The following is an 11,868-nucleotide window of genomic DNA, read 5'->3' as shown; positions in this document are numbered from 1 at the left end:
AAAAAAATTCCACTTTCCTATAAATCAAATGTGAATTTCTACTATTAATTGACGATAATGCTAACCTAACAAAAACTTCTTAATTTCGTATTATACAAGTACCTAAATAATAATGATAAAATCCACAAGTGATTACCAACTAAAAAAAATTGACTCCGCATTTTGATTTTCAATTTGAGGTCAAATATGTGGAGGCTGCTAAGGTTATGATTTTTAAAATTTTCCAAAATTGAGGGCCAGGTGCAGAATAAAGATTTTGAATAATTTGGAAGATTAGATTTTCCCATCAATTGATGCATTTATCATGGCCAACCATTTCAACTAACCATCTCACTAACTGAAACTGATATTGATAAGTGCAGTAACAGAAATTAGTCTCATAAAAGAACAGTGAAAATTAAAGAAATACTAAAAAGGAACAAGCTCCCAATCGATATAGAATTATCAAATAATCCACTACAAATTAAGAGGAATTTAATTTACAGAAACAAAAACTAGTACCAGTATACCACAATTGAACTATCCTCTATCATTTCAACCACCATCGATTTGGTGAAAAAAGCAGCATCAGCAGCAACAGCAGCAGCACCTCTTGATCAGAATCAACAGTAGAACGGAAAAAATCTGAGGCATATATATGAACATTTCTCATCTCATATATATATATATATATATAGAATAATCACATTCAACCATTTTCCTTTCTGACCAACGGTCCTCCAAAACCTACTGATTTAACCAATTCCCAACACCAGGCACATGCATCATCAATGATACAATCGCAGTAACAAAGACCCGAATCCGAACCAGAATCCGAATCCGAAAAACGCGAGGTTTTAGTTTTGGAGAAGAAAAGAGTAACACTTATTCCTTCCCTCCTTCTGCTCTTCCTCTCCGAAATTCCAACTCAGCATATCAAAATAAAATAAAAGAAGAAAAGAAAATGAATGACGGTTACTTTTTTTTTTTTCCTTCATTTGTGAGGGGTTGTTTTGGCCATGTTCTCAGCGATCTGAGCGAGGGACTGCAAGTTGCACCGTACGATCGTATCAACGAACACGCAAGTCTCTTCTTTAGTGTTACCGATCGGTACATCAACGACGTACGATTCAATCACAACCGTTCCGCCGTTACCGTCACCGTGAAGCGTTGTAACGGAGCGGTAGTTCCTCAAACGGTGGTCTCCGCCTACGACGCTGAAGCTGATGACGTGGCGCTCGTCATCCAAGATCTCTAACCGTTCCGTGCTTGACTGAGCTGGCAAGCCGGAAACCACGCGCACCTCGCGCAACGCGCCGACTCCGATTCCGTCGTCTCCGCCGTTTCCCGAGGCGACGACGTGGCAGCTCTTGACGAAGTTCTTGTATCCCTGCGGGTTGTCGAAGCGGCGCACGACGGACCACACGGTGGATACCGGAGCGTCAATGGACTGGATCACGGAGGAGCAGCACTGGTGCGGTCCAACTCCGTGCGCGTGGTGCCGTGCTAGAGCCTCCGGGAGAAGGCACGGCGGCGATGGAGACGCTGTTGCCGTTGCCGTGAAGGCATGCTCCTTGGGGAAGTTGACGCCGGTGGCGATGGCTGTTGCTGTGGCAGTTGCTGCGTCGGTGGAAGGATCGAAGCGGTGGAGTTGAAGAGGAGAAGGCATTCTTGAAATAACAAATAATATATTATTATTATTTCTAATAATAATAATATTAAAATATTGTAAGGTATGTTGTTCTCTCTCTTTTTCTCTCCTCTCCCCACCAAACCTAAGAGATACTAGTTTTGCTTTTGGGTAAGGGTCTTATATATATCTCTTCTAACTTCAATTTTTGATTGATTATGTTGTTGAATAAGCAATTGCAAATATATAAATGTGAGGGTTTTGAACTTTTGATATATTTGTGTCAGAGGGGAAATTAAAATTAAAAAATGAGACGGCTATAATACAGTCTAGCCAGTAGCTTGCCCTTTCTTTTGCTTTGGGTTTGGTGGTTAATATTTAATAATTTAATAGTTAATATAATATTTTCCGTAATCCAACTTGGATTAGCTTAATTGATTTGGTGTTTAATTTTATGAAATATGATTGGTATTGAATTGAATTGAACTGAACGAGGGACATGAAAGGAAATATGGCGGTGCTTGCAAGTGGATCCTCAACTTGCAAGTAGCAGCTATCTTTAGACTTGGTTTTATCAATGTTCCCTTTTCTTTATTTATTTATTTACATCAAACTGCAACTTTGCCACTCCATCAATTATTATTTTATTGTTAACTTGCAAGAAAATAATAATAGTTTATTTATCTCTTTTCTTAAGTTGTTTGCTGATTATTATTAATTCATGTGAGAAGAAAGCCTATCTTCTCTCTCTGCATGCCGCTATAATCTATATATCTCCTTACTTTTTCTTCTCGTTGATTTTTTCTTGATCCATTCATTTTTTTTTTCTTTTGTTTTTAACTAAAACATGCATGCATTCCTAGGGCGTCTTTGGAAATAGATAATATATTTGTGAATTTGGAAGAAAACTCTAGAAAGTCCCTGCACAAATTGAACAAGTTGCTTGCGATAATATTGTTCAATTAGTGGTACACAGATTTTTCCAAAGGCAAAAAAAATAATTGGATGCTTTTGTCCGGTTAAATTTTGAATAGAAAGAAATGAGCAAGTTGGCACGATGACGACATGCGTAATATTAAGCATGTAACATATATTTTATAGTACAGTCTTTTCTTTCACTTTGGATTTGATAGCTAATAAATTAATAAAAAATATCATATAAATACCAAAAATCAATTATCCTAAAAAGATTTTTTTTATCATAGTATATAAGTCATTATTCATTAGATTATTGTGAAGTACCTATTGTTATTTATTTCGATCATGGAAAGAATTTATCACGATAATAAATATTTCTGCTTGGTTTGGTATATATAGTAGTTAGAAATGTCAAATGGACAAGTAGTTTATATTATAGAAGACATTGCTCACATGGTACATTTTGATAACAACCTACAACTAATAAAGTAGTTGAATTATCTGAAAATTAACTTGAACGAATATATACAGTATACTACTATTATCAATAAAAACCAACTTTCAAAGATGCCGATTGTATGTAAACGGGAAAAGCACAAAACACGACTCAAATAAAACTTCAAAAAGAAATAATCATGAATAATGTAAGTTATTACAATTATTTTGTCACAAGGGATTACATATATATTTTTGTTAAATATTTTTATTAATCAAAATATTTTTTGTTCACTCATCTTCATCAATAACAAAAATATTTCTAAAACTTTTTTACAAGTTCATAAATAAAATGTATTTTTAAGATATCTGTATACTTTTAGCTAAGAGATAATTTTTGCAACATGCAATTATCTTCTTTAAAGTTTGAACTTGTATACTAATACATTTTCGTGAATTGATCGTGCCAAGCTAATTAATTGATAAATACCACTATATTCAACAAATTAAATAACAAAGATTACGCTGATATATCAAAAACATAAAGCTTGCCATATGTATTTACATTTACTTAAGAGGGAAGAACATATACATACACATATATAAAATGCGTCAACATATATATTCAAAGAAACTTAGCTTAACAAGGATATATATAATCTCATAATAATTTTATATATCAACTTGGGCATACTTTTTTACCCTGTCAACTTTAATCATCTAAGGCTGTTGGTTTTATCGTTTAATTTACTCTTAAAACACTTCCAATGATTCCATATCTTCGAACTTTCTTTTGTGTCCTTATCCCTTCTTTGTTGCCCTATTCTCACCAACTTCTCCCAACTTGTGTTCTTTTCCCTCTTTTTCTTTTTTTCCAAATTAATAATTAACTTACCTACAATAGTACCTCCTACTTTAGTTTAATCTGTCTTTCCGGAAAATGGAAATAAAATAACATAAATAAATAAACTAAGTAAACATCTACCGGATTTAATTATTAGAGATTTCAATATTAATATATTATTAAGTAACCAATATTAACGACTATGCAAATTAAAGTATTTATGTTTTAACTATGTGCTTCGGCTTTAGATCTGGAAAAAAGAAAAAACTTGTTCATATATTTAAACCCTCCTTTAAAATGTCTACATGCTCTGCTCGATGAATAAGAGTTTTGATCATGAAATCTAGTGAAGTGGTCGGTTTGCCAAAAAATTATGACAACATTTTAGAGTATTATTGTTAATATTTCAAAAATACTGTTCAAATAATAATTAGAAAAGTAATTAGTTTTACAAAAATATACTGTACACTTAAAAAAATGAGTAGTTAAGAATTATTAATTTATATTTTTTTTATAATAATAAAAAAACTCTATTTAAAAAATTATGTAATTAACTTAGCTTTGACGATATGCCTTGCTGTCTTTTGACCAATCACAATCGATATTTTGTAACTTGTTGCCGTTTTATGGGGTCCACTGTTCCTAGTTCCACTCAATTCAACTTTATTTAAAATAAAATACATGGCCAATAATATACATTTAAAAAAAAATCATATAAGATATTTTGATATTTAATAAATTTTTATTTTATAAGAATTAATTATTTAATATAATAAAATTTATTAAAAATTTATTTATTTAATATACATTTTAAAATTTAATTTAAAGTGACAATAAAATTAATTTTTTAACAAAAATAATTTTAAAACTTTTCAGAAAATAAAAATTTATTAGAAATTAAATGTTCGATCTTAAATTTGTTAATAATTACTTTGAGTATTTACTAAAAAAAATTATTTCCTTCAGTTAGGGGAATTTTTAACCTTTTAAAATAGGTGGAAACTCATGTGAAGTCGACTTCACGTGAAGTTGATACCTGAGAGTCGTTAGATGATTTGACTGATTTGACTAAATTTTCATCCAATGACTCTCGTGTATCAACTTCACGTAAAGTCGACTTCACCTGAATTTTCACCTTTAAAATAATATAGTACAAATTGATCATCGAACTTTTCTAAAGAAATGCAAATTGATCCACAACATATGGATTAAAATAACGCATTGAATAAAAGGTAGTGCAGATTGATCTTCTTTAATTATCGTAATAAAAATTTGTTCTTTCAGATAAAATTTTGGGTCACCCATTTTTACTCAATTGAAAAGAAAAAAATAGAAACTTAACTAAAAATTTGGTAAAACTATAAATATTCAATGAAAAATATTTCTATAATCTCTATTCAATAATTCTACAACATGAAAAATATTCTTATAATCTCTTTTATTTGTCACTATCATTCTTTTACTTATTTATATACAAATTGTACCAAAAATATCTTTTTTTTAACTTCCAAAATACCTTATCTTAAGAACATATAAAAAGAAAAAATAAACAAAATAAAACAGAATAGTAATAATAAGTATATATAAAATTAAGTTTCCATCATTTTGTGTAAATTTATGGAATATAGTTTATGTCTTTATCATATCATAGTACACTATAGATATCAACATATTTTATCATATCTAAAATACATTATCAAAAAATTACAAAAATTTATTGCATATAAAAGTAAATATATGCAACTATTTATGATCATATTAACATAATGAATTCATCAAACAGTCATAACTTGTCATTCATAAATGATCAAACATATTTCAAATAAGAGTAAATACCCTTTCCGACCCCTATCCTTTTCAAAATTTGACTACATGCCCCCTAACCTTTATAAAATATCAGATCGGCCCCTATCCATATACTCCGTGATACCAATAAGTCATTCCGTTGGTTTCTCCGTTTATAGTCGTCGAAAAACGCTAAGGTGTAACGTGCAGCCCGTGACATGGCCTTGGCACATCATATGTGGAATGGCATGTGTTCATTTGGACCATTAAATCCCTGTACAGTCAGCAAAGCGACATCGTTTTAGCCTGAAGTCCTTTTGCGTGTTATTGTGAAATCTCATTCTCCCTCTTTTTTGAACTCTAACACTAGGGGCTCAAACATGAGCGATCCAGAGCAATCTTCAACCTCTCACACACGCCGTGTTTGGAGGAAGACTATGGTGGGTTCGAGTAGCAATGCAAGTGTGGGGAAGAAGGCCAAGTTCCAGCACCCTAAATGCAAGTGTGGAACGTATGCAATCATGCAAGAATCTGGGACATTGAAGAACCCAGACAGAATCTTCCTCGGTTGTTCCTACTATCGCGTAAGTGTGCCTCCATCTTCCATTTATGTAATCAACTTCTTCTGTGGTTTAACAAGTTGTATTCACTATAATGGCAATTACAGACGGAGCAACGTCACTGCAACTATTTTGTTTGGCTGGACGAACTGATTTCTAAACGTTTTGGGCATGAAGATGACAATGATGTTGAAGGAAGAATGATGATGCTGGAGAATAGATTGGAGCAACTGGAATATAAGATTGAGCATGAATATGAAAGAAAATAAAAAAATATAATAATCACTATGGTGTATTTGTTATGCTGGCAATGTTAATTCTGTTAACAGCAATTGTGTTTGTAGTGTTTTACGGTATACTGTGTTGCTGTAAGTGATGCATGGACAAGGTTAAGAGATGGGTTAATTTGTTCTGTAATTACAGGTTCTATATGAATTGAATGTGAATTTTTTGTGTAAGAATGTTAAGGCTTAAACCATGATAAGTCTGCACAATGTTGTATAAGCTAAAAGCATAATATTTATATATTCATACTGCTAAGCACAAAGACTATTACATATTCAGCCAAAAACATCAGCACATGTCTGAATTCACAAAACAAAAAATATGTTCCAGTAGTCTTAAGTCTATTACATATTATAACTTGACAACCAAAAAACTTGATACTAAAATATTCATAACTATAACTACGACTATGTCATTTCTGAAGTCTTAGTGGCCTAAATCCATATGTTTGCTTGAATCTGTGGGGTGCATTTAGGCCTGGTGTGGGGATAAACGTGAAGGGAGTTGTGGCAGTCCCTGAGCAAGTTGCTCCATTAGTTGGAAGTTGCTGCTGAGTTGGTGGTTGTGTAGTTGGGGCTGTTGCCTGCTGTAGAGGGGCTGAAGTATTGGGGCTATGGCCTGCTGCATAGGTTGCTGAGCTGTTGGGACTATGGCCTGCTATTGAAGGTGGTGAAGTGTAGATGCTGGTGGCCTAGTTATTGCTTGCTTGGGTCTGAAGTTTGGCCCGTGGTTGAGTGTAGTTGGGGTAGTAGGGATTGAGTGTTGAGTGTTAAAGTTCACACCCTAAATCACATGAAAACAACAGAATTCAAGATCTATGCTCTTGGGCTAAAATATGTTATAGTTGTTTGTAGGGGTGTTCATGGTTCAGTTTTTTCATAAACTGAACTGAAACTGCACTAAACCATTTTAAACCAGTTTACAATACAGTGCACCAGTTTAAACCAGTTCATAAAAATAAAACCAGTTTTAATAGAAAAAACCAGTTTAAACTGGTTTATAGGTTAAAACTAGTTTTAACTTTTAACATATATAAAATTAGTTTTCCTATTCCTCTCTCTCTCCCTCTTCTCCTTTTCTCTCCCCCTCCTCTCTCTCTTTCTCTCCCACCTCTCTCTCTCTCTTAACATATATAAAATTAGATTTTATATTCTCTTTCTTACCCCCTCTCTCTCCCTCTTTTTCTCTCTCTCCCTTTTTCTCTTTTCTTTACCTCTTCCTCTCTTTCTCCTCTTTTCTCCATCCTTTCTCTCTCTCTCTCTTATTCTCTCCCTTTCTCTCTCTCCTTCCCCTCTCATTCTTCCTCTTCTCTCTCTCTCCCTCTTTCTCCCCTTCCCCTCTCTTTGTCTCTCTCTCTCTCTCTCTTTCTTTTCTCTTTCTCTCCCTCTCTCTTCTTATCTTCCTCTCTCTCTCCCCTACCCCTCTTTCTCCCCCTCCCTTTTCTTTCTCTCTCCCTTTTCTCCCTCTATCCCTTTCTCTCACTCTCTCCCCTATCCCTCTTCCTCTCTATCTCCCTTTCTCTCTCTCCTTCCCTCTTCCCCTCCTCTCTCTCTCTCTCCCTCTCTCTTTCTCTCCGTCTTTCTCACTTTCTCTCCCTCTCTCTCTTCCTTTCTCTTTTTTTTGTGCTCTTTCTCCCCCTCCCTTCTCTCTCTTTCTCTCTCTCTCCTCCTCCTCATCTCTCTCTTTTTTTTCTATCTCTCCTTCTTCCCTCTTTTTTCCTCTTTTTTCTCTCTCTCTCTCTCATTCTCTCTTGTTTTGGAGAAAAGAGGGGGAGAGAGAGAGAAGAGGGATATAGAGTGAGAAAAGGTTGAGAGAGAAAGAAAAAAGAGAGAAAGAAAGGGAAGAAAGAGGAGAAAGAGAGAGAGGAGGGAGAAAAAAGAGAGAGAAAGAAGGGAAGGAAGAGAGAGAGAAATAGGAGAGAGAAAGAGAAAAAAAGGGAAAAAAGAAAGAGAGAAAGAGGAAGAGAGAAGGGAGGGAGAGAGAGAGGAGGGAGAGGAGAGAGAGAAACAAAAGGGGAGAGAGAGAGAGAGAGAGAGAAGGGGGAAGGGAGGGGGAGCAAGGGAGAGGGAAGAAAAAGGAAAGAGAGGGAGAGAAAAGGGAGAGAGAGAGAGGAGGGGAAGAAAGAGGAGAAGGAGAGAGAGAGAGAGAGAGAGAAAGAGAGAGAGAAGGAAGAAAGGGAAGAGAGAGAGAGAAAGGAGAGAGGAGGAGAGAGAAGGGAAGGGGAGAAAGAGAGTGAAGGGAGAGAGAGAGAGAGAGAGAGAAAGAGAGAGAGAAGGAAGAAAGGGAAGAGAGAGAGAGAAAGGAGAGAGGAGGAGAGAGAAGGGAAGGGGAGAAAGAGAGTGAAGGGAGAGAGAGAGAGAGAGAGAGAAAGAGAGAGAGAAGGAAGAAAGGGAAGAGAGAGAGAGAAAGGAGAGAGGAGGAGAGAGAAGGGAAGGGGAGAAAGAGAGTGAAGGGAGAGAGAGAGAGAGAGAGAGAAAGAGAGAGAGAAGGAAGAAAGGGAAGAGAGAGAGAGAAAGGAGAGAGGAGGAGAGAGAAGGGAAGGGGAGAAAGAGAGTGAAGGGAGAGAGAGAGAGAGAGAGTATGTAAAAACTAATTTTAGAGTTTAAATGAAACCAGTTTTAATTTGGTTTAAAACTAAAATGAACCATAAAAACTGATTTTTAATAAACTGGTTTTTATAAAAACTATGGTTTCAGTTCAGTTTTTTATTTAAAAAAACTGGTTTATTTAAAACAGTTTCAGTTCAGTTTCAATTCAATTCAGTGAAACCAGTTTTTTTGCACACCCTTAGTTGTTGGACATGAATCTGTAAAATAAAATTACCTCTGCTGGTGGTGGGGCAAACTGTGAAGATTGGATCTCAACTCTTGCCTCTTCTTGGACTGAAATAGGGGTGGATCTCTTTAGAACCTTTTTCTTTTGCTTTTTTGCTTTAGCCTGTGAAAGACACAAGAGAAGCAAAGTTGTTCAGCCATAACAAAAAAAAAAACCTAAGTAACTATAGGATGTAAGACAGTGGACTACCACTGGATCAAGTGGTGTGGTAATAACATTCTGGGGGATATTTGGTTGAACTTCTTCCTCGGCCTGTGCAAATGAAAAATAACATCTCAGCTACTTTCATGCATATGGTGGTATAATTATACTGCTTAATTAATGGAAATAACAAAAACTACAATGTAAAAAAAACATGTAGAACTCCTTTAACCTGTGCCAAGGCCATGTCATGAGCTGCACGTTACACCTCAACATTTTCCGACGACTATGTACGGAGAAACCAACGGAAGGGCTTATTGGTATCACGGAGTATATGGATAGAGGCTGATCTGATATTTTATAAATGTTAGGGGGCATGCAATCAAATTTTAAAAAGAACAAGGGACGGAAATGGTATTTACTCTTCAAATAATTACACTTAAAACAAAAACTGTTATTAAAATCTCAAAGTACCAACTTATTCATAGAAACATCATCATTTGAAACCTTATCTCTACTCTCTAACTACAAAAAGAAGAGCACCTTTTCTTGAAGTAGCAGCAGAACCAGTATCATAATCCACAACCTCAAAATCATAAAAACCAATCCACAAAATTGCATGAACCAAAACAAGAGGCATACTACAAGCCAAAGGCACTGCAAGATGAATCCCAACGTTGGTTAAAACCGGCTGCATCGCCATCACAACCACAATTACAGCCAACACAAACCATTATTTATGACCTTATGAAGCAAAAAAGAATTTGGCCATGTTCTTAGAATCAAAAGATAAAGAGATGTCACGTATGTCATGATAACAAGAAGAGTTAGTGACACTTTTCTGGCAGGTATGAGAGTTATGAATAGTATGATCCACATAAAATGGGTGTAGTATAAGCCATAAGTTCCAAAGTTTTTTATGATTCGAACTGCCGCAAATTCTAATATTAAAGAAATGCTAAAATGGCAGAAAATCTTGAAGTGATTTTTATTTTTGGAACTTTTGGTTCGTAGTTTTCAGGCTTTGATGAAAAGTTTGAGAAAGAGGTTGCTACTCTTTGTGTAGTTCCATAATTTGTCATTTGTGTGATACAAAAATAAAAAAATTGATCTAAGCTTAGTATGTTACAGAAAAGATAGGATATATGAAATTCAGTGAGAGTGGCTTGTGAATATATATAAAATTTGGATCAATATATATATACACCAAGTAAGCGAAAGGGAAGTATGATCAGGTCTAAGAGTAAAAGCATGTCGAAGACTTTGAATCTGAAGACTTGGACAAATATTGCAAACCAGCATCATCACAGCAACAATAATCAACAATAAACAAAATTCATAATCAACAAAACTAATTCATATATCAATTCACCAATTAACCAAATCGCTGTACATATATATCCATATTGTAAACCCTAAACAATTATATAAAAAAATTTCCAAAATCAATTCAAGTAATAGGTATTCAACGAGTGTCATATTTCAACAAAACTGACATATGCAAAAACTGAAAAAAATAAATTTTAATGTCACCTGTTTTGGCAGATCAAGTACAGGAAGCAAGGCGAAGTGCGGCGAGGAAAGGCGCAGCGCGGTAGGGTGCGGCGAGGCGAGGCGCGGCGCGATGAGGTGAGGTGACGCGAGGCATGGCGAGGGCTGCGAGGGACAAACAGTGCATAACGGCGCAGAACAGAGCAGCGTAGAGAGACGGAGGCGATGGACGAAAGGAAGACCACCAAGCGTCCACCACGGTCGACGACAAATATGGATGAAGACGATGGACCGACAGAGAAAAAACGCACTGCACACGATCTTCAGAGAGCAAGTTAGGCTGGCTAGGATTTTTTTTTTTTTATTTTTGGGACGAAATGCTAAGGGTGCTTTAGGTATTTTGAAAGAATAGAGATATGTTCAATTAGTTATTTTAACCCAATCATGAGAATATTTGTTTTTTAAACAGAACATTCTGTTATCTTAAACATTATTCTCATGGTAGGGACTTAATTGAAAAAAAAAGTTAACGTATAAGGATCTATTTGAAAAAAAAAGTATAAAAACCTAATTGAAAATTCGATAAAATTATTAAGACCTGTAGAATAATTAAAATATATATATTCTTGTGTTTTCTTGTTGAATTTATATTTGGATGTGATTATAGCTATATAAATTCTAAAATTCAATTTTATTTGCTAAAATCTAATGGTTATAGGGGTAGACAGGACAATAAGGTAAGTACTCCTGAGACTGATGAGCTAGGATACATTTATAAAGATGGGACAACTTTAATATTGATTAAAGTATAAATTTTTTTTTAAGTATACTGATATCTTGTTATTTCATTAAATTCTAATTATTGATCTTAATTATATATAATATATATTTTTTATAATTAAAATTAACAGTTAAAAATTACTAAAATATCAATATATTAATATACTTAAATTTTTTTTAAATAT

At 34.5% G+C, this 11,868-nt stretch overlaps 1 protein-coding gene across 1 annotated transcript; it reads right to left on the bottom strand.

The window, feature by feature from the left end:
• Positions 407–1,939, bottom strand: LOC107609548 (abscisic acid receptor PYL4). Its single transcript, XM_016311549.2, has one exon. The coding sequence runs from the start codon at positions 1,646–1,648 to the stop codon at positions 974–976; it is 675 nt and encodes a 224-aa protein (XP_016167035.1). The 5' UTR covers positions 1,649–1,939; the 3' UTR covers positions 407–973.

Source organism: Arachis ipaensis, chromosome B07 (genome assembly GCF_000816755.2).
Source record: "Arachis ipaensis cultivar K30076 chromosome B07, Araip1.1, whole genome shotgun sequence".
Lineage (NCBI taxonomy): Eukaryota > Viridiplantae > Streptophyta > Magnoliopsida > Fabales > Fabaceae > Arachis > Arachis ipaensis.
Note: the sequence above shows the minus strand (reverse complement) of the source record. Positions and strands in the feature narration are given on the sequence as shown.

Bases quoted from the DNA above. Each gene is read 5' to 3' on its own strand.
- LOC107609548 (XM_016311549.2), bottom strand. From the start codon at position 1,648: ATGCCTTCTCCTCTTCAACTCCACCGCTTCGATCCTTCCACCGACGCA.